The 24317-nt window shown below is 44.4% G+C and overlaps 1 protein-coding gene across 1 annotated transcript in view; it reads right to left on the minus strand.

Moving 5' to 3' along the window:
- LOC120043889 (transmembrane protein 132E-like) overlaps positions 1–19092 on the minus strand; it is a 106794-nt gene extending 87702 nt beyond the window's left edge. Inside the window, exons 1-2 of the mRNA XM_038988492.1 lie at positions 19074–19092; positions 16011–16950 (exon numbers count right to left, since the gene is read on the minus strand). Coding sequence (XP_038844420.1) covers positions 16011–16950; positions 19074–19092 — 959 coding nt within the window. The remainder of the gene's footprint in view (positions 1–16010; positions 16951–19073) is intronic.
- Between the last annotated feature and the right edge of the window lie 5225 nt (positions 19093–24317).

Genomic DNA, 24317 nt, shown 5'->3' on the forward strand with positions numbered 1-24317 from the left:
TCTGGCAACAGCTCTGGTGGACATTCCTGCAGTCAGCATGTCAATTTCACGCTCCCTCAACTTGGGACATCTGTGGCATTGTGTTGTGTGAAAAACTGCACCTTTTAGAGTGGCCTTTTATTGTGCCCAGCACAAGGTGCACCTATGTCTTGATATGCCACACCCAGGGATGCAAACTGGTGAGAGCCCAAAAAGGTGACACTTTTTTTGCACTGAAACATGCAAAATATCCCTGCTTGGGGGAAATGCAGGTTTTAACTAATTAAAAAACAAAGAATATGATCTACATGATCCGTCTCTGTGTGTAAAATAAAAGGTGGTTATGTGAACCTAACTCACAGCTACAATTTTTTAAAGAAAGCAATCCAATGTTATTTGTTGCCTAGACTTTACTGCAAATGACACTCAAGTCTTGAGAAAAAACAAAACACTAATATTGCAGTTAGTCATGACAGCCTTTATAATAGAACGCTTGGGAACACACACATCTAAATATTGCACTTGGGGAAAAAACTAAGTAGAAATAGAATGAAACAAACAGTCATTCTATTTTTGCTCTATTATTTTGGCCACTATAGTAGACGTCGATCAAGGCTACATGTGTGCAAAAATAACATTCACGAGTAAAAAAATATATAATCCACCCTCACTCACGTGTTACTGTCAAGTTCAACGCAACAAAAACAATATATTTGGGCTACACTGCACATGATTACATTGTACACTGTCTGCCTGTGGACATCTATTCTACAATGTGCCAACAGAGCATGATACCCTTTGTTGGCATAATTGATCTCTTTCAGGCAGAGAGTACACCTGGCATACCCCTTTTTATCCACTGCATTGAAAAAGTGAGAAAGAGGGAATGTGTGTGGTGTTCCTCTCACCTCTATAGTGGCATACAGTTTAAGCCAGGCCCAGCTCCAGCTACACTTGATCCCTGAATCCACTTGTTTAACAAGCAACGCCTCATTTTCCCCTAATTCCCTCATTCTGAAAATTAACCACATACTGTTGAGGGAAAACATTAGTTCACAGATAGTGCTCTAGTTAGTTTGTTAACATTTCACACAGATTGCCAGGGTCCAGTAAGCAACAAACGCATTATAACTTGAGGAACGGCAAGGAGTCGTATACGTTACCAGTTAATACTATAGAGAATGGTTAGGTTACTGAAGTTAGCTAATCTGATGTTGTAGTGTTAGCTAGCTAACATTAACTGTCTGACCTTATTAGCCAGCTAATTGTCACACCATAAACTCAATTATTTTATCAGTTAAATTGGCCCAACATTTCTCTGGCTAGCTAACGGATAATTCGATCCAGTACTGTAGCAAAATAATTAACTTGTTTGGGATAGGGGGCAGTATTTTGACGTCCAGATGAAAAGCCTGCCCAAAGTAAACTGCCTGTTACTCAGGCCCAGAAGCTAGGATATGCATATAATTGGTAGATTTGGATAGACAACACTCTAAAATAATGTCTGTGAGTATAACATAACTGATACTCTAAAATAATGTCTGTGAGTATAACAGAACTGATATGGCAGGCGAAACCCCGAGGACAAACCATCCCCCCAAAATAAAAGATTCAGCCTACCACTATGTTCAATGGCTGTCACTTTTATTATAAAGCGAAGTCCTCCCAAATTGCAGGTCCTAGGGCTTCCACTAGATGTCAACAGTTATAGAAAGAGTTTCAGGCTGTTTTTTTTTAAAATTAGCCAGAAATTGTAGTTTTTCTAGGTGGCTCCCATTTTGGCTGTAGTGTTTCCAAGCGCGTAAATGAGAGCGCGTTAACAATAACGATTCTCCGTCTTAAATTGTATCGTTTATTTACGTATTAGGGTACCTAAGGTTTGATTATAAACATTGTTTGACTTGTTTGGAAAAGTTTATTAGTAACGTTTGGGATTCATTTTGTTCATTTTGATGGAGGGAAACTGGGTGGATTATTGACTGAAGCGCGCCAGCTAAACTGAGTTTTTATGGATATAAAGAAGAACAAAAGGACCATTTGTGATGTAACTGGGAGCTTTTGGAGTGCCAACAGAAGAAGATCATCAAAGGTAAGGCATTTATTATATCGCTATTTCTGACTTTCGTGTCGCACCTGCCTGGTTGAAATATGTTTTTCATGGTTTTGTATGCGGGGCGCTGTCCTCAGATAATCGCATGGTGTGCTTTCGCCGTAAAGCCTTTTTGAAATCTGACACAGCGGCTGGATTAACAAGAAGTTAAGATGAAAGTTAAATATTTATAATTCTGTAGTTTGAATTTCGCGCTCTGCAATTTCACCGGATGTTGTTGAGGGGTCCAGCTAGCGGCATGCCTTTCCCAAAGTTAACAATGCTAACAATACTTGTTCCACAACACTTTCTCCCTCACCTCAAACTTTCCAAATGCCAGTTGTTTTTCGGTTACAGCTCATGAAGTACGCTTCACCACCTTCTCACCCACCTCTTTGTTATCGTTCAGGGGGCGCGCTGCTGTAGCTGGTAAACTGTCATTCCCCTCTCTGCTCTTTCCAGAGCGTGCGCTGATGCTATAACTAGCACATTGGTTGTCTCTTCTCTCTTCAGTCGCTGCATTCTGTTGTTATGTGAACGATTGGCGGAGCCTTGAATACAGTCAGTATTGCTACAAACGCGCATCACTCGTTCGCATACAGCCAGTACTGATCTAAAGCCCCACATGTTTTTCATCGGATCTACACGAATCACGTCGGTCACCTATTTTGGATTCAAAACGGCAAATTCCGCCGAAAGGTGACTCGTTTGCGTCACTGCACACCTATCAGGTGGATGGATTATCTTGGCAAATGATAAATGCTCACTAACGAGGATGTAAACAAACTTGTGCACAACATTTAGAGAAATAAGCTTTTTGTGTGTATGGAAAATATCTGGGATATTTTATTTCAGCTCTTTAAACATGGGACCAACACTTTACATGTTGTGTTTATATTTTTGTATATTTTTGACAAGGCCACACAGAGGGCCAGAGATAATTACAGACACCTGTGATAATCTGAAGTACCCAAAAGGGCCACTCGATGTCTTGTGATAGATTACATAAAATCCTTGAAAGATACCAACATTCTAGTAGTTTCAAATGTTTCCAGTAATATACCCTCATTTTGCAAACCTACCCGTGTCAAAGAGACCCCTCCAGAGTTCATACATCATTACAATCAAACATAGTGGTGGGAAAAAGTCCAACTTCTCCAACACTCCCTTTGAAAACATCTCAGCTATCCAAATCACTCCCTGGGGCAGCGCTGTGTACATTATTACAGGAAGACGCCTTACTTTGGAGCCTCCGCCTGTCAAATGTGGTGTCAAAAAACCTGACCAATTTCTGCCTGTTTTGTGACAAAATGAAAGGGAGGACAGGTAAATAGAGATGGCCTGCAGTAGAAAATACAGTTCTTATCTGTGCCTTGTCTAAACCCGTAAAGCGCCTTGGACAACCAGGGGGAACTCACTGCTGCAGATCTAATAGAACAGACGTAATAGAATGGGACATACAGTACATTGACTGAGTAATACTGTAAGACTCATTTTCTGTAATGCAAAACCACTCGGAGGGATAGACGTCTGTCTGTTCAGAGCGAATAGACTGCCTAAATATATTGCATTGTTCTGGCTGTGCTTAAGTTACCCATGATATCATCAGTCATGCTCCCTCATGCACGTACAGGCACGCACACACACAAGTACACACACTCAATTGTAAATCATGTCATCTCATTCCCTCAATTACCAGAGCTTGACAATAACCTATGGTGATCACCCTATAAAGAAATAAATTGAAAGAGCAAGGTGAAGGGGGAAATAAAAATGTCAGTTAAGTACAAATGTGACCTTGGTCATTTGAGCACAAAAATCACTCTTGAATATGATTCAACCCAGTGATTGTAGAAATGTGGCCCCCATAACCCTACAATATGCATGTGATGTCAACCAATGACACCTGTATGTAAACCAATGACAATTCTTTGCTCCACAAGAGAGCCTCTATTGGACCAAATCATCCAAGGATGGAAAGCCTGTGCTAGGTTTTACTCTTTTGTTAAATGCCAAACTTACACCCAGCCCCTAATCCCTAAGCATTCCTTCAGACTTAAATGGGACAAAAAGGTTTGAGCAATGTGGTAACAATTCCAGCCAGCCTATCAAAAGGTAAGGTGAAGAAATAATCAAACGACTTTAAACATGTCCAATCCTTTCAGATCTGAGGTAATGCCAAGGGGGTAGGGGCTAAGGGTCAATTTGAAATTCAGCATCTATTGCCTTACATCACTTGTGTACATCAAAAGGATGGAAACTTTAAGTCATACAGAAAAGATAAGAAATTCTGCACATCGCAACTCAGTGAAAACGTTGACATTGACATCTAGAAATGCGAGTGGTCGGTAGGACTGATATAGATAAAAACAGGGAATAAAATGCTTCTCTCCAAGGAGAAGACACGATGGTCTACTACAAAATGCAAAAAATACTTCAAGCAAGAAACTGCCTCAGGCTTAAAACCTTAGTTTGGGATAAGTCTACTTTCAGGTTGACTTGCATAAATAGCGGTCACATGGGCAAAGCTGTAGTATGTGAACAGTTGTGCTTCTGTCCTCCACACTAAAACACCAAGTTCAAAGCCAAGTTTAATTTAACATCTGTCACATACATCTTGTTTTTAAGTTTTATGTGTCCAAGGCCCATACGAATGAGATATTCACTCACATTGTGCAATGGTAAGTGGCATTCTTGACACTTTTTTCCCCCTTGACGGAACATAAATAACTGAATGAGTGAGAGTGTGTGGCTACTTTACAGGTAGCTCTCTCATTGAGCAGATAAAGAATAAAAAACGGGGGGAGAGGACAGAGGATAATAAACAGGAAACCCTAATCTAGAGAGGGTCAATCAAACAAAGTCTAAGTAGAGGCAGAAGAGGATTTGAGAGGCTACAGGACAACATGCCTCTCCTGGCCCCTATCAGAGATGACCGCTGATAAGCGCCGGGGCTCAATGTCATCTGATGTGGGCTGACAAGCCACTAGTGGCAGGACGTCACTCATCCTGAGTCATCCAATCAGTGCTCAGCTCACTCCGTACCGAGCAGGCCTGACTTTACCCATCAACGACATGGGAATAAGACTAGAGGGACTGGGACAAGGACACATTGCAGAGCATAGGGCCACTGGGCAGCAGGACACATAATCCCGGGTCAGGAAGTAGCCATTTTCCTAGATAGCGGCAACAAAAATGCTGTAGGGCATAAAAATAAAATAAACATTATTTAATTGTTTTATTGTCACATACACCAGACGGGTGCAGTGCAATGTGCTGTATTACAGAGTCAGCCATAGTAGTACGGCGCCCCTGGAGCAAATTCGGGTTAAGTGCCTTGCTCAAGGGCACATAAACATATTTTTCTGTGGCAGGTAACCTTGTCGGCTCGGTTATTTGAACCAGCGAGCTTTCGATTATTGGCCCAAACGCTCTAACTGCTAGGCTAACTGCCGCCCCATACTGGTCACTGTAGCTAACGTAACCCTATAAACTTTCACATCAAGCTCACATAGGCTCTCATTTGTTACTAAGGCACTTGGATATATACAGTGTACATGTTAGGTCACTATGTACGTATAAGGCAGGATTTTACTTACAGTTCATTGAAATGTCATGTCATCATCAAATAAACGGTATGTTAACATACGTACATGGTAATAATTCCAATGCATCATAAATGGAGCCAAAGAATGAGATGTTTTCATTCCCTCATCTGTTTATTCACTACCCAAAATAGAGGCGGACTCCTCAATCTCATCAAAAACACAGAACAGACACATGCCGCAAACTATGCATGTCATTAATTGTAGCTTTCCTGGGTGATGATAAGCATCACAGAGACACGCTGGGTATGATTAATACTGCCATGCACTGCATTTTTATTATTTCCATGGTAACAAAACATTAAAGGCCTAGCTACATAAGCCCTCCCCACCAACACATACACATGCACAACAGCATGAACACATGAACACACACACACACACAAACGTTTGTTACAATGGGAATCAGGGGGAAAAATGGGAACCGGGGGAAAAAATGGGAATTTCCAAGAGTTCGGATGAGGGGAGGGAGGGATAGAGGAGGTAGACTTCTGCTGAGTTCAATTCATAAAGACTTTCCTCATGACATCTTTAATAATATTTTTAAGGGGGAGATAGCAGTCTGAGCGGGACAGATTGTTTGGTACAGTGGCCGCCCGTCGACATCCCACCTGCTCCCCCCAGATCTCATCCAGCTCCTGCCCGCAATCCCGCAATGTTATAATTACACATCTTAAAAACCACCATCTTATGCATTATACTGTGCAATGAATGCATGATTTCATAAGACACTTTCTGTTTGGAATAAAGTCATGTTATTAAAACAAACTCCAGTGTAAACAAACTAATTTGAAGCAGCCCAGACAAAAAGTCCCTGCAAGACCGAATACAATTATGGGGGGAATTAGGAACTTTCCACTTCCAAAATCATCTCAACTCGAACTATTAGTAAGATAAAGGAAAGGCAACAAATAGGCTAGACAGACTACTGCCCAATCATGGGCCATTATTTCATTGCCTTTAGAAAATGATTAACAACATAGGCTACTTTCCCATGAGAACTGCAAGCTGACAATTTCTTTTATAATTCATCACAAGTGGCCACTGACTCAATCACATCAGATAATTGTTTTTGCCACCACTACTGTTTGAAGCCATCGCGCGAGCCATTTGTGTAACATGCACCCCAGTTAGAGGTGGGGAGAGGAGAGGGACACAAGATTCATGTGATATAAAAGTGATTTTATAACAATTCACAGTGCATTTAAAACAGCAATACGACCATTATGAAATATTTTGCGGGACTAAAATAATATTTTCACCACAAATTTGACCGCTCGCCCGCAGCATGAACCATTCAGGCTGCGGAGCATACTTCTCTGTCGGGGCCGACACGGGAGTCCCGCGGTAATGCAGGGCTCTAGGTGGAGACACCTCAACAGTTGGCTTCCAGCACTGTTTCATTCACGCCCCATTTAGTCACCTGGCTCAGGGTCTCTCTGGATTTTTTCCCCCTCTATCACCTATTTTTATTCTTCTACACTATCCCCCAGAGAGACAGAAATGCAACACTGTATAATTCTTAGATAATCACTGAAATTGAAAAGAGGAGGGTCAACTATTAAATGAGAGGTGACATTTGAAAGTTATGTTTCTAAGGAAACCTAGTTTGCATTTCATGAAGACAATGGTGGTTAGAAATCAGTTCAGAGGTTGCAAGTTGCACAATAACGTGATGATGGTTGAAATATTAGACAAGGCAATATGGAATATTATGAAAGGTATTATGAAAACCTTTGAAACTTGAATCTGGTCGTCCATTTTGTTCCTCCAGGTTTTAACTATGAACCGAAACTTACACATTGTGACTGTGTAAGGAAAAAAATAAAATGTTCTTGGCATATTCATCACTAAAGGGGATAGAATTATAAAACCTACATGTTATGAATGGGCGGGCCACAGATGAGGTCAAGTTATTAGTAAATTCTTGATCTATCGATGACAACAGCATTAGGGAAAGGGATTAGGCAGGACACATCTTGGAACAAAGTAATCCACATATTAGGTTATAGATCTCTCTGGGGACGGAGCATCTTCTTGGAACTGCTGTGATGGTCAGAAGTGAAATGCTTGGGGCTCTCCACCTCAGAGTCTGGGTTTTATGAGAAATGGACAGGTCTCAAGCCACACATTCAGTTTAGTGTGAGGAAAGCCTTGACCTTGTGAAAATACTTCTGTGAGGATGAGACAGCTCACAATCTATACCTTTATACACAAACTGAAACATATCAAGCATGCATGTATGGTAGTACGCACACACATCCCATGCCTGTCCGACACACACACACACACACACACACACACACACACACACACACACACACACACACACACACACACACACACACACACACACACACACACACACACACACACACACACACACACACAGTAGTAGTAGTAGTCTTTAATATTGAACTGGGGAGATAACGCTAATGCACTATTCCTGCCTGCATACTGTAAATCCTAGAACTGCCTGTTCCTGTTCGCCTTAATGAGTTATTGAAGCATAATTAATTCACGGTGAATTCCTAAATTGAAGTCAGAGTTTCCATTACGATTAGGGAGCGCCGTGTTTAAGAAGAGTTTCGCCGTCATGCCTCAGATATCGCTTAATATCTGGCCCCTCTCCCTCCATCTCTCCTCATCTTCAGGAGAGTAGAAAAAGAAAGCTAATTTTCTTGAGGCTTTCATGGATTTAAATAATCATTTTATTTTGTCTGGGAACTCTAACCCTCTCATTATGTTGATGGAGAGGAATAACAGTGAGAAACACAGGGATGAGGGAGAGGAGACATGCCTCGTATCCCCTAAGCTCTAATTCGACAAGAAGTGGGTCAGCTCATGATGAATTTAATTTGAACAGATGTCAATTAATACCCATTATGCCTGCTCTTTCAGGAGGCTGCTGAATGATCTTGTGGGTGCGTTCCAGGCTGACTACATGGCTTGTCGTGCTGGTGAGGGCATGGACACTAGTGGCTGCCATTCATAGGAACACCAAAAATAAATACTAATGTACAGCAGCCTACATTTATAGTATCTTTCATCACTAGACATGCAAAACCATTAATATACTGCAAGTACTTGAGAACAACACCACCTTCGCGTCCGGTCGCATTCCGCTTCGCTCCACAGGTAGTATCACATTTCATTTCATTACATTACAGTACAACGGTTTGATTTGTTTGATCTTAGCTAGCTACATAGCCGTCTTTGTATCAAAGATAATTTGTGTAGTTTAGAGTAAGTATCTAGGTTAGCTAGCCAGCTATTTTCGTTCTTGTAACGTAACGTAGTCAACACTGCTAGCTAGCCAGCTAGCCACCGAATAGCAGCACTGTAGAAACTCTTACATTCAACGGAACAACGGAACGACTTGATTAGTGTAGTGTTAGCTAGCTACATAGTTGTCTTTGCTGTCTTTGTATCTAAGATAATTGTGTAGTTTATACTAATTTCGGTTAGCTAGCCAGCTATTTTTGTCCTTTTAACGTAACGTAACGTAACGTAGTCAACACTGCTAGCTAGCCAGCTAGCCACCGAATAGCAACACTGTAGAAACTATTACATTCAACGGAACAACGGAACGATTTGATTAGTGTAGTGTTAGCTAGCTACATAGTTGTCTTTGCTGTCTTTGTATCTAAGACAATTGTGTAGTTTAGACTTATCTAGCCAGTTACCGAGGTTACCTAGCTAGCTATCGAGGTTACCTAGCCAGCTACACCTTCAAACAAAGTCAACAACGCAGCCACTGCTAGCTAGCCTACTTCAGCAGTACTGTATCTTTTTAATCATTTTGGTCAATAAGATTTCTGCAACGTAAGCTTAACTTTCTGAACATTCGAGACGTGTAGTCCACTTGTCATTCCAATCTCCTTTGCATTAGCGTAGCCTCTTCTGTAGCCTGTCAACTATGTGTCTGTCTATCCCTGTTCTCTCCTCTCTGCACAGACCATACAAACGCTTCACACCGCGTGGCCACGGCCACCCTAACCTGGTGGTCCCAGCGCGCACGACCCACGTGGAGTTCCAGGTCTCCGGCAGCCTCTGGAACTGCCGATCTGCGGCCAACAAGGCAGAGTTCATCTCAGCCTATGCTTCCCTCCAGTCCCTCGACTTCTTGGCACTGACGGAAACATGGATCACCACAGATAACACTGCTACTCCTACTGCTCTCTCCTCGTCTGCCCACGTGTTCTCGCACACCCCGAGAGCTTCTGGTCAGCGGGGTGGTGGCACCGGGATCCTCATCTCTCCCAAGTGGTCATTCTCCCTTTCTCCCCTTACCCATCTGTCTATCGCCTCCTTTGAATTCCATGCTGTCACAGTTACCAGCCCTTTCAAGCTTAACATCCTTATCATTTATCGCCCTCCAGGTTCCCTCGGAGAGTTCATCAATGAGCTTGATGCCTTGATAAGCTCCTTTCCTGAGGACGGCTCACCTCTCACAGTTCTGGGTGACTTTAACCTCCCCACGTCTACCTTTGACTCATTCCTCTCTGCCTCCTTCTTTCCACTCCTCTCCTCTTTTGACCTCACCCTCTCACCTTCCCCCCCTACTCACAAGGCAGGCAATACGCTTGACCTCATCTTTACTAGATGCTGTTCTTCCACTAACCTCATTGCAACTCCCCTCCAAGTCTCCGACCACTACCTTGTATCCTTTTCCCTCTCGCTCTCATCCAACACTTCCCACACTGCCCCTACTCGGATGGTATCGCGCCGTCCCAACCTTCGCTCTCTCTCCCCCGCTACTCTCTCCTCTTCCATCCTATCATCTCTTCCCTCTGCTCAAACCTTCTCCAACCTATCTCCTGATTCTGCCTCCTCAACCCTCCTCTCCTCCCTTTCTGCATCCTTTGACTCTCTATGTCCCCTATCCTCCAGGCCGGCTCGGTCCTCCCCTCCTGCTCCGTGGCTCGACGACTCATTGCGAGCTCACAGAACAGGGCTCCGGGCAGCCGAGCGGAAATGGAGGAAAACCCGCCTCCCTGCGGACCTGGCATCCTTTCACTCCCTCCTCTCTACATTTTCCTCTTCTGTCTCTGCTGCTAAAGCCACTTTCTACCACTCTAAATTCCAAGCATCTGCCTCTAACCCTAGGAAGCTCTTTGCCACCTTCTCCTCCCTCCTGAATCCTCCTCCCCCCCCCCCCCCCCTCCTCCCTCTCTGCAGATGACTTCGTCAACCATTTTGAAAAGAAGGTCGACGACATCCGATCCTCGTTTGCTAAGTCAAACGACACCGCTGGTTCTGCTCACACTGCCCTACCCTGTGCTCTGACCTCTTTCTCCCCTCTCTCTCCAGATGAAATCTCGCGTCTTGTGACGGCCGGCCGCCCAACAACCTGCCCGCTTGACCCTATCCCCTCCTCTCTTCTCCAGACCATTTCCGGAGACCTTCTCCCTTACCTCACCTCGCTCATCAACTCATCCTTGACCGCTGGCTACGTCCCTTCCGTCTTCAAGAGAGCGAGAGTTGCACCCCTTCTGAAAAAACCTACACTCGATCCCTCCGATGTCAACAACTACAGACCAGTATCCCTTCTTTCTTTTCTCTCCAAAACTCTCGAACGTGCCGTCCTTGGCCAGCTCTCCTGCTATCTCTCTCAGAATGACCTTCTTGATCCAAATCAGTCAGGTTTCAAGACTAGTCATTCAACTGAGACTGCTCTTCTCTGTATCACGGAGGCGCTCCGCACTGCTAAAGCTAACTCTCTCTCCTCTGCTCTCATCCTCCTAGACCTATCGGCTGCCTTCGATACTGTGAACCATCAGATCCTCCTCTCCACCCTCTCCGAGTTGGGCATCTCCGGCGCGGCCCACGCTTGGATTGCGTCCTACCTGACAGGTCGCTCCTACCAGGTGGCGTGGCGAGAATCTGTCTCCTCACCACGTGCTCTCACCACTGGTGTCCCCCAGGGCTCTGTTCTAGGCCCTCTCCTATTCTCGCTATACACCAAGTCACTTGGCTCTGTCATAACCTCACATGGTCTCTCCTATCATTGCTATGCAGACGACACACAATTAATCTTCTCCTTTCCCCCTTCTGATGACCAGGTGGCGAATCGCATCTCTGCATGCCTGGCAGACATATCAGTGTGGATGACGGATCACCACCTCAAGCTGAACCTCGGCAAGACGGAGCTGCTCTTCCTCCCGGGGAAGGACTGCCCGTTCCATGATCTCGCCATCACGGTTGACAACTCCATTGTGTCCTCCTCCCAGAGCGCGAAGAACCTTGGCGTGATCCTGGACAACACCCTGTCGTTCTCAACTAACATCAAGGCGGTGGCCCGTTCCTGTAGGTTCATGCTCTACAACATCCGCAGAGTACGACCCTGCCTCACACAGGAAGCGGCGCAGGTCCTAATCCAGGCACTTGTCATCTCCCGTCTGGATTACTGCAACTCGCTGTGGGCTGGGCTCCCTGCCTGTGCCATTAAACCCCTACAACTCATCCAGAACGCCGCAGCCCGTCTGGTGTTCAACCTTCCCAAGTTCTCTCACGTCACCCCGCTCCTCCGCTCTCTCCACTGGCTTCCAGTTGAAGCTCGCATCCGCTACAAGACCATGGTGCTTGCCTACGGAGCTGTGAGGGGAACGGCACCTCAGTACCTTCAGGCTCTGATCAGGCCCTACACCCAAACAAGGGCACTGCGTTCATCCACCTCTGGCCTGCTCGCCTCCCTACCACTGAGGAAGTACAGTTCCCGCTCAGCCCAGTCAAAACTGTTCGCTGCTCTGGCACCCCAATGGTGGAACAAACTCCCTCACGACGCCAGGACAGCGGAGTCAATCACCACCTTCCGGAGACACCTGAAACCCCACCTCTTTAAGGAATACCTAGGATAGGATAAAGTTATCCTTCTGACCCCCCCCCCCCCCCCCTTAAAAGATCTAGATGCACTATTGTAAAGTGGCTGTTCCACTGGATGTCATAAGGTAAATGCACCAATTTGTAAGTCGCTCTGGACAAGAGCGTCTGCTAAATGACTTAAATGTAATGTAAATGTAAATCTTCATCTCATGTTCTCGGAGCCGAGTCTTACATGAGAGATTCAAAAAGATTTTACATGATATAGTCCTCATTTCTCCACTGTGCTGGTTGAATTGATAGCGCTAGGACATTAGGTAGCTAGGCCTCTCTGTTACAGGGTAAATGGAGTGTTCCGGTTCTAGGCGAGTTCAATAGATAGATGTGCTTTATTCCCTTACAGAATGTTGAAAAACAGACACTTCAAAATGTCTTGACGTTTAGGATTCTAGAGAACATCTCCCAGTTCTCTTTTAATTGCGTAAGCTCCGGCAATTATGTAAGAAAAATATTATGTTCAATACATTCAGGCACCACTTCAAAGGACTGAGATGAATAAAGTTGACTAAGTTCTTTAAATATACAGAACCAGTCAAAAGTTTGGACACACCTACTCATTCAAGAGTCTTTATTTTTACTATTTTATACATTGTAGAATAATAGCAAAGACATCAAAACTATGAAATAACACATATGGAATCATGTAGTAACCAAAAAGTGTCACACGTACCAACAAACGGGTGTGATCATTCTATAGTGGTCCCTGTTGCGTATGATCAAACCGGTGTGATTAGAACGCTTGATTAGAACGCTTATCATAGGTGTCCATTAAAATATATGCAATAATCGGAATGCAATATTTGTAAAAGCAGCCAACAAGTGCTCAGCATATGTGGGAACTCCTTCAAGACTGTTGGAAAAGCATTCCAGGTGAAGCTGGTTGAGAGAATGCCAAGAGTGTGCAAAGCTGTCATCAAGGCAAAGGGTGGCTACTTTGAAGAATCTAAAATATATTTTAATTTGTTTAACACATTTTTTGTTACTACATGATTCTATGTGTTATTTCATAGTTTTGATGTTTTCACTATTATTCTACAATGTAGAAAATTAAGAATAACCGTTGAATGAGTAGGTGTGTCCAAACTTTTGACTGGCACTGTATATATATATATATATATATATATCTTTTTTTTTAGCAGTATATATATATATATATATATATATATATATATATATATATTGCTCAAAAAAATAAAGGGAACACTAAAATAACACATCCTAGATCTGAATGAATGAAATATTCTTATTAAATACTTTTTTCTTTACATAGTTGAATGTGCTGACAACAAAATCACACAAAAATTATCAATGGAAATCAAATTTATCAACCCATGGAGGTCTGGGTTTGGAGTCACACTCAAAATTAAAGTGGAAAACCACACTACAGGCTGATCCAACTTTGATGTAATGTCCTTAAAACAAGTCAAAATGAGGCTCAGTAGTGTGTGTGGCCTCCACGTGCCTGTATGACCTCCCTACAACGCCTGGGCATGCTCCTGATGAGGTGGCGGATGGTCTCCTGAGGGATCTCCTCCCAGACCTGGACTAAAGCATCAGCCAACTCCTGGACAGTCTGTGGTGCAACGTGGCGTTGGTGGATGGAGCGAGACATGATGTCCCAGATGTGCTCAATTGGATTCAGGTCTGGGGAACGGGCGGGCCAGTCCATAGCATCAATGCTTCCTCTTGCAGGAACTGCTGACACACTCCAGCCACATGAGGTCTAGCATTGTCTTGCATTAGGAGGAACCCAGGGCCAACCGCACCAGCATATGGTCTCACAAGGGGTCTGAGGATCTCATCTCGGTACCTAATGGCAGTCAGGCTACCTCTGGCGAGCACATGGAGGGCTGTGCGGCCCCCCAAAGAAATGCCACCCCACACCATGACTGACCCACCGCCAAACCGGTCATGCTGGAGGATGTTGCAGGCAGCAGAACGTTCTCCACGGCGTCTCCAGACTCTGTCACGTCTGTCACATGTGCTCAGTGTGAACCTGCTTTCATCTGTGAAGAGCACAGGGCGCCAGTGGCGAATTTGCCAATCTTGGTGTTCTCTGGCAAATGCCAAACGTCCTGCACGGTGTTGGGCTGTAAGCACAACCACCACCTGTGGACGTCGGGCCCTCATACCACCCTCATGGAGTCTGTTTCTGACCATTTGAGCAGACACATGCACATTTGTGGCCTGCTGGAGGTCATTTTGCAGGGCTCTGGCAGTGCTCCCCCTGCTCCTCCTTGCACAAAGGTGGAGGTAGCCAATTTGTAAGTCGCTCTGGATAAGAGCGTCTGCTAAATGACTTAAATGTAAATGTAAATGTAAGGTAGCGGTCCTGCTGCTGGGTTGTTGCCCTCCTACGGCCTCCTCCACGTCTCCTGATGTACTGGCCTGTCTCCTGGTAGCGCCTCCATGCTCTGGACACTACGCTGACAGACACAGCAAACCTTCTTGCCACAGCTCGCATTGATGTGCCATCCTGGATGAACTGCACTACCTGAGCCACTTGTGTGGGTTGCAGACTCCGTCTCATGCTACCACTAGAGTGAAAGCACCGCCAGCATTCAAAAGTGACCAAAACATCAGCCAGGAAGCATAGGAACTGAGAAGTGGTCTGTGGTCACCACCTGCAGAACCACTCCTTTATTGGGGGTGTCTTGCTAATTGCCTATAATTTCCACCTGTTGTCTATTCCATTTGCACAACAGCATGTGAAATGTATTGTCAATCAGTGTTGCTTCCTAAGTGGACAGTTTGATTTCACAGAAGTGTGATTGACTTGGAGTTACATTGTGTTGTTTAAGTGTTCCCTTTATTTTTTTGAGCAGTGTGTATATATATATATATATATACAGTGCCATACCTTGGTAATTGCCACAAGAACATGTAAGGCAGTAAGTAACGCGTTGGCCATTAGAGATGCCCAGTTACTTTTGATGATATATCATATCGTTTTCACAATATTACAACATTATTTTAGCGCTAGTTGGCTGTACCTGCACAAACTACAGTATTAATCCTTAAAGCTTGTTCTCCATCCTCTTTTTAAATAGGGAGCCAATTTTGTTTTCAGTTCTTTTATTTCCATTACTGATCAAAACTCGTTTTCTCATGACTCTCTCTTGTCACTCTGCAGAAGACATATGGTGAGCGATATGTTTGGAACATTGAATCGCAAATCACAGTATCAATACATATAGAATTGTGAAAATCGCATACATATCGTACCTAAGTATCATGATAATAACATATCGTGAGGTTCCTGGCAAATCCCAGTCATATTGACAATATTTCCTTCTGAAAGCACACATTTCAATTAATTGCGTACTCAACTGTTTTGGAGGAGAAGGTCCAAGGTCCCTTTCCTCTGACCTTCTCCTCTAAATAATTTTGAGAAGAAGGCTAGGAAAGAAGATGTGATGCATCCAGGAAAGATGAATTGAGAAAGAGACACTTACTTGAGGGTGAACTGCTCCACTGTGGAATTGGGCACCAGGTAGAGGAAGATGTTGAGGGTCTCTCCTGGCTTCAGCGACTTCTCAGGCAACCTCAGGAACATGTTCTTATCCAGCTGCTTGTCCACCACCAGCTGCTTCTGGCTGGAATGGTACAGGCTGATGCTACCAATGCGGAGGAGGGGATGTTGAGAGGGAGGCTCGCCCCGTGATCCTCCTCTGCGGCCCGAGCTCTCGCCGCACTCCCCTCCGCTGTCCGGGTCATGGAGTGTGTAGTACAGCTCGGCCTGGAGGGACTCCCCGCTCAGCTCCAGGACCAGGCTGTCGCTGGAGCTTTTCCTGCGTCCCAGAGGGGCCACATTGGTGTTGAACCAGGTGGGGGGCAACTCCAGCTGGGCCAAGCACTGGGCAAGGTTCCCCCGGAGGCGGCATGACGTCTTGATCTCGCGCACATCCCGGAAGCCGTGGAGCCTGACGCAGGGCAGCTTGTCCTGGACCTTGAAGTCATCCCAGTCGCGACCGGCGATGTAGAAGAGCACCTGGACCACGGGGTTGCTAGATAACACCCTCGACTGGACGATGAAGGCCCGGACCTTCCAGTTGACCGTTAGCCGCCCGAGGATGTCCAGAGGGCTGGAGGGCTGGAGGAGGTCCTTGGATAGGCTCTGGTCCTGGGTGAACGGGCCGAAGGTTATGTTAACGGCGGGAAAGTCCTTGGTCTGGAAGACCACAAAGCTCTCGGAACGCTGGAGAGGGTGTTTGTTGGCGGGGCTACCGTTGCTTTGGCCCGAGGACCTGGTCTCTCGCAGGAAGAAGGCCAGCTGGGCGTTGGAAAGCTTGAAGTTGGCGGGAAGGTAGATGTCCGGAGGGGTGGGAGTGGGGGTGACTGCCGAAGATCTCAAGAGAGCATCTGAGCTAGTCGGGGATACTTTACCTGCAAACGCTGAACACAGAGAGATAGAAAGAGAGAGAGTAAAGGGTTAGAATCTTTACAATGCAACATGTATTTTCCATTTTTGCAAATTACAACAGCTCTTCACATGAAACTGCCACAGATAACAACAATTATCTGATAAAGAGACAGTATGTGTCAAGTGGCCTGCAGGCAGATTGCCCATTGTGTCCAATGAAACGGGTTGTATAAGTAAACAAGCTGCATGACTCTGATTTTATCGTACCTGCTGTTCACAAGGTAAACAGCTCAACACCACACACTCAACCAGTTGTTCCTCGAGTTCAATAACACACCAATAGTCAGTTTTAAAACTGACAGAGAAGCTAACGAATGGACAAAACACACAAGCTTTCAAAACAACAAGATATTTGACAAAATGTAAAAGAGAAATAGGGAGATACTTTAGAACAAAATGAAGTGGGAACAAACACTCAAACGTGTTATCGAATGACAAACTCTGGGAAAAGAGAACAAATAAAAACATGTGCCCTCAAGCTATAAAATACAATCTGCTCAGACACAGGACACAGTCATAAAAAAACAGCATTGATGTTACATACTTATCAATAGTACCAAGAACATGAAATAAATGTGCCAAAGCCTTTCCAGACAGACCAAATCAGAGATTAAAAGTCCCATATTCCAAATCGCCTGGCATTGAAAGTATATGTCCTCAAATAGCCCTTCAAAAGAGTATATCCAATCATCAGTAGAGAGTGAGTTTGCAGTCACCAAGTTAACAGATTGCCAGTTTAAAAAAAAACTCCACGTTTCTCTCATAAATCTCCTCAGATATTCGCAGTACTAGAACAGATTCCTGGTGGTTCCCCTGCTTGCGCTGCGGCACACAGCTGTGGGGGATCTACAGAAGTTCTTGAACTTGTGCTTATGTTCCCTTTGGTGCAGTCGTGGTCCACAGCATAAACCCACAGAAGCTCTTTGAATCCAGTCCACACATGTAGCTCCACTCTGGCAGCTGTCCCTGATAGACCAAACCCCTCTTCGCAAGCCCGGGTTTAATACTGTAGACAAAGCCTTGACACCGCCCTGTCTCGCCACACCTAGCCTCAGTCTATAATCAACATTTGAGCTCCCAGACAGCGCTAAGACACACAGGCCTCAAAGGACTCTTGCACCACACACACACACACTCGTAAAAAAAAAATACTGTTCAGCTCGATTCATCCTCTCCCACTGGACATGTTCAGGAAGAGGCTTTCGTGTTTGTGTGAGGCAGAGTGTGTGAGTGAATGAGTGTCTATGTGTGTTGGACGGGAGGGGTGGGAATGGGGGAGGGATGTACTACTTGAATGCATTCAGGCAAAGAGGGTGAGCGGGAGAAAGAGAGAAAGGGGGGGATTAGGTAAAGATCATAGTTGAATTAGCTCTGCCTGTCCCCTCTTCTTCTGCCACGGCCCCCCGAGAAAGATAATGAGGATGCCTGGGGAGGGTTGGGGGTGGGGGATTGACTACTTCTGTCCCCCAAGTGCCTGGAATTCCTACAATAAAATAGAAAGGAATTATTGGATGTGTGTGTGGTCCAAGCCTACACTCAGCATCACGCTCAATAGGGGGTCGAAAAGATGAAGGGGCCTGTTGCTCATTCCACCAGGAACCGTTTCACTTATTTCCACATCAAGAACATAAACAGAACAATTCTCATCTCGTAATGGGATAGATGTTCTTGAACACTTTTTATCAGTTCTTGTCAGTCATGTACCCGATTTTCCACAGGGCTACGGCTGATTCTGCGCATCTGCTTGAGTAGCCTCTGCCGAGTTCCCAACAACCAATGTTCTGATATTCAGGGAAAATGGAAAGAGAGCCCATGACTCGACTTCCGCTTATGGACGTTAACAAGGCAACACTACATTTGAACTCTTCCTCCACATTTATTGGACTGGTTGAACAGTATTCCCAGTACAGTTTTTTTCCCTTCTCGTCAATACCATTATGTAGAGGGTCTAATTTCAGGCATTTATTTTACGCCTGCTACATTAGTTTACTGCTTGAGGAACATGAGTACATTTCTGCCGAGTGGTCTGAACCATATGGTGTGCTCCTGCAGTGTGGTTAGACTCTGGCAGTCTGAGGGCCAGGCAATGAAGTACCTCTTAAGGGGTCTGACATGATACTCTCAGCTCTGCACAGCAGCGCCGTTCCATTACGAGACATTAGCTACTTGAGTGTCTCTTCATCCCTTTCTAAACACGCGTTATGCACACAACTGATTGCTCTTGTTTAGTTCCCCCTCCCTCCTTCTGTGTACACCAGCCCGATGTACGGGCTGATTGAGGGGGCATGATTTACGGGCCCAAATGCACTGGGGGTGCTCCTCCTTTCACTTTTCCTTTGCTGCTGTATCAAAGTGGGGTCGGGGTGGATGGGGGCGCAGATGGGGCTTACAACAGGAAACCTGATACCCCCCCGCCCCCTATTTGGCTTCCTATTAGACATAAGGGCCAAATTGATTGGCTTCTCTTCCTGTTGCATGCTCCGTTACATGATACCCATCTGTTGGGTGGGGGATATCAATGAGTAGCTAGCATCACCTCAGGGCTCTTTCCATCTATCAGGTCACTTTCCCTGATGGGGATTAATGAAAATGTCTGACCACAATTGGATGTTGAGGTTGGGGCTATTTCATTACCATTTAGAGCCAATCCGCAGTTTACGAAACACGACGATTAGTAGCGCAACGCAGTACGTGAATGTCATTTTTCATCACAAAATGGGTGGTTCCTTGTAGTACGCAGTCCTGCCTACGGCGCAATGCAATGCAATTTCCTCTGCATTTTTTTTATGGAGCATATTATTGCTTGCACGACGGTGGGGGCAGTGTTGTGTAGATAATGAGGCTGTATTTTACCACAAACTCGCTTGGTTAAAATGGAACCAGAAAAATAGCTTTAGCTCCTTTCTTTTTTGGCACAAAGTTGTTTCACAAAAATAATGAACTCTACATCGATCACTTTAAACTGCTATAAAAAGTAAGCACCAGTGTTGCTATAAATCTGTGAACTAAAGTGATGGGCTCGGTTTCCCAAAATAATTAAATCGATTTAACTTATCCCATAGGCTGCTCCAAGACACCGCCGGCGGAGAAGAGGTATTCGGAGTGGACTTTTAGTCCAACTCAGGAGGCATGCACACCATCTACTGCTTTTGAGTATTTTACTCGCTAATATTCAGTCCCTGGATAATGAAGTAGACTAGCTCAGGGCAAAGATCTCCTTCCAGAGAGATATCAGGGGCAGTAACATACTATGTTTCACGGAATCATGCCTCTCTCCGAATATACTGTCCCTGTCCATACAGCCAGCTGGGTTCTCAATACATTGTGAGGATAGGAATAAAGAACTCTCCGGGAAGAAGGCGGAGGTGTATGTTTCATGGTGTGATTGTAGTAACGTACAGGAACTCGAGTCCTTTCGTTCACCCAACCTAGAAAACCTCACAATCAAATGCCGAGAACTAGAGAATTTTCTTCGGTTATCGTCACAGCCATGTACAGTCCCACTCAAGCCCATACCACGACAGCTCTCAAGGAACTACAAACTGGAAACCGCATATCCTGAGGCCGCATTTACTGTAGCTGGGGACTTTAATAAAGCAAATCTGAGGAAAACTCTACCAAAGTTTTATCATCACATTGTCTGTAGTACTCGCGCTTCAACAACTCTCAACCATTGTTACTCTCCCTTCCAGGATGGATACAAGGCCCTTCCCCGCCCTCCCTTCGGGAAATCAGATCCCGACTGCATTTTGCTCTTCTCTTCCAATAGGCAGAAACTCAAACAGGAATTACCCGTGCTAAGGTCTATTCAATGCTGGTTTGACCAATCGGAATCCATGCTTCAAGAGTGTTTTGATCTTGCGGACTGGGACATGTTCCCGGGTTCCCTCTGTGAATAACATTGAAGTATACACTAACATGGTGACTGAGTTTATCAGGAAGTGTACAGGGGATGTTGTTCTCACTGTGGCGATTAAAACCTATCCAAACCAAAAACCGTGGATAGATGGCAGCATTAGCGCAAAGCTGAGTGCAAACCACCACATTTAACCACAGCAAAGTGACTGGGAATACGATTGAATACAAACAGTCCAGTTATGCCCTCCGTAAGACAATCAAACAGGCAAAACGTCAGTACAGAAAAAAGTGGAGTAGCACGGAGTAAAAAGGGAAAACCAGCCACGTCGCGGACACCAACGTCTTGCTCCCCGACAAGATAAACAAGTTCTTCGCCCATTTGAGGATAGCACAGTGCTGCCGACACAGGCCGCTCCCGAGGACTGTGAGCTCTCATTCTCCGTGGCCAACGTAAGACATTTAAGCGTGTTAACCCTCGCAAGGCTGCCGTCCCTGCATCCCCAACCGCATCATCAGAGCATGCACAGACCAGCTGGCTGGAGTGTTTACAGACATATTCAATATCTTCCTATCCCAGTCTGCTTCCCTCACTTGCTTCAAGATGTCCACCATTGTTCCTGTAACCAAGAAAGCGATTGTAACTGAACAAATTACTATCGCCCCGTGGCACTCACTTATGTCATCATGAAGTGCTTTGAGCGGCTAGTTAAGGATCATATCACCTCCACCTTACCCGACACCCTAGACCCAATGCAATTCACATACCACCCCAATAGATCTATGGATGATGCAATCGCCTATCACACTGCCCTATCCCATCTGGACAAGAAGAATACCTACAGTTTAAGTCGGAAGTTTACATATACCTTAGCCAAATACATTTAAACCCAGTTTTTCACAATTCCTGACATTTAATCCAAGTAAAAATGCCTTGTTTTAGGTCGGTTAGGATCACCACTTTATTTGAAGAATAAGAAATGTCAGAATAATAGTAGAGAGAATGATTTATTTCAGCTTTTATTTCTTTCAGCACATTCCCAGTGGGTAATACGTTTACATACACTCAATTAGTATTTGGTAGATTTGCCTTTAAATTGTTGAACTTGGGTCAAACGTTTCGGGTAGCCTTCCACAAGCTTCCCACAATAAGTTGGGTGAATTTTGGCCCATTCCTCCTGACAGAGCTGGTGTAACTGAGTCAAGTTTGTAGGCCTCCTTGCCCGCACACGTTTTTTCAGTTCTGCCCAGACATTTTCTATAGGATTGAGGTCAGGGCTTTGTGATGGCCACTCCAATACATTGACTTTGTTGTCCTTAAGCCATTTTGCCACAACTTTGGAAGTATGCTTGGGGTTATTGTCCATTTGGAAGACCCATTTGCGACCAAGCTTTAACTTCCTGACTGATGTCTTGAGATGTTGCTTCAATATATCCACATCATTTTCCATCCTCATGATGCTACCTATTTTGTGAAATGCACCAGTCCCTCCTGCAGCAAAAACCCCCACAACATGATGCTGCAACCGTGTTTCACGGTTGGGATGGTGTTCGGCTTGCAAGCCTCTCCCTTTTTCCTCTAAACATAACGATGGTCATTATGGCCAAACCATTCTACTTTTGTTTTATCAGACCAGAGGACATTTCTCCAAAAAGTACGATATTTGTCCCCATGTGCAGTTGCAAACCGTAGTCTGGCTTTTTTATTGCGGTTTTGGAGCAGTGGCTTCTTCCTTACTGAGCGGCCTTTACGGTTATGTCGATAGAGGACTCGTTTTACTGTGGATGTAGATACTTTTGTATCTGTTTCCTCCAGCATCTTCACAAGGTCCTTTGCTGTTGTTCGCAGATTGATTTGCACTTTTCTCACCAAAGTACGTTCATCTCTAGGAGACAGAACGCATTTCCTTCCTGAGCGGTATGACGGCTGCGTGGTCCCATGGTGTTTATACTTGCGTACTATTGTTTGTACAGATGAACGTGGTACCTTCAGGCATTTGGAAATTGCTCCAAAGGATGAACCAGACTTGTGGAGGTCTTTCTTTCTGAGGTCTTGGCTGATTTATTTTGATTTTCCCATGATGTCATGCAAAGAGGTACTGAGTTTGAAGGTAGGCCTTGAATTACATCCACAGGTACAACTCCAATTGACAAAAATTATGTCAATTAGCCTACAGAAGCTTCTAAAGCCATGACATCCTTTTCTGGAATTTTCCAAGTTGTTAAAAGGCACATTCAACTTAGTGTATGTAAACTTCTGACCCACTGGAATTGTGATACAGTGAATTATAAGTGAAATAATCTGTCTGTAAACAATTGTTGGGAAAATTACTTGTGTCATGCGCAAAGTAGATGTCCTAACCGACTTGCCAAAACTATAGTTTGTTAACAAGATATTTGTGGAGTGGTTGAAAAATGTGTATGTAAACTTCCGACTTCAACTGTAGCTAAGTAATGAACCATCATCCCAACCCATGAAGTTACTACCCTGCATGAATCTGCGGGTAGCTAATCAACCAGGTTCAATGTTAGCTAGCTAACATTAGGCTATAACTAGGCAAGCAAATGACTCTGAGATACGAATAATAAGATCATACATGTAACGTTAGCTAGCGAGCCAGCCAGCTAACGTTAGCTAGCTAACAGTACACTAACTTGAAATGAAACCACTTTCTATCAAAATTAGAAATGTGTAATATCTGAAAATGTATTAAGCTAGACTATCTTACCCGTATTCAGTAACAGTCAAAAGTTCAGACACACCTACTCATTCAAGGGTTTTTCCTTTATTTATTTTTTTACAATTTGTAGAATAATAGTGAAGACATTAAAACTATGAAATTACACATATGGTGTAACCCAAAAAAGCGTTAAACAAATCAAATATATTTTATATTTGAGATTCTTCAAAGTAGCCACCCTTTGCCTTGATGACTGCTTTGCACCCTCTTGGCATTATCTCAACCAGCTTCATGAGGTAGTCACCTGGAATGCATTTCAATTAACAGGTGTGCCTTGTTGAAAGTTAATGTGTGGAATTTCTTTCCTCAATGCGTTTGAGCTAATCAGTTGTGTTTTGACAAGGTAGGGGTGGTATACAGATGATAGCCCTATTTGATAAAGGACAAAGTCCATATTATGGGAAGAACACCTCAAATAAGCAAATACAAACGACAGTCCATTACTTTAAGACATGAAGGTCAGTCAATATGGAACAGTTGAAGAACTTTGAAAGTTTCTTCAAGTGCAGTCGCAAAAACCATCACGCTCTATGATGAAACTGGCTCTCATGAGGACCACCACAGGAAAAGAAGACCCAGAGTTACCTCTGCTGCAGAGGATAAGTTTATTAGAGTTAACTCAGATTGCAGCCCAAATAAATGCTTCACAGAGTTCAAGTACCAGACACATCTCAATATCAACTGTTCGGAGGAGACTGCGTGAATCAGGCCTTCATGGTCAAATTGCTGCAATGAAACCACTA

This window comes from Salvelinus namaycush, chromosome 3, assembly GCF_016432855.1.
Source record: "Salvelinus namaycush isolate Seneca chromosome 3, SaNama_1.0, whole genome shotgun sequence".
Classification (NCBI taxonomy): Eukaryota; Metazoa; Chordata; class Actinopteri; order Salmoniformes; family Salmonidae; genus Salvelinus; species Salvelinus namaycush.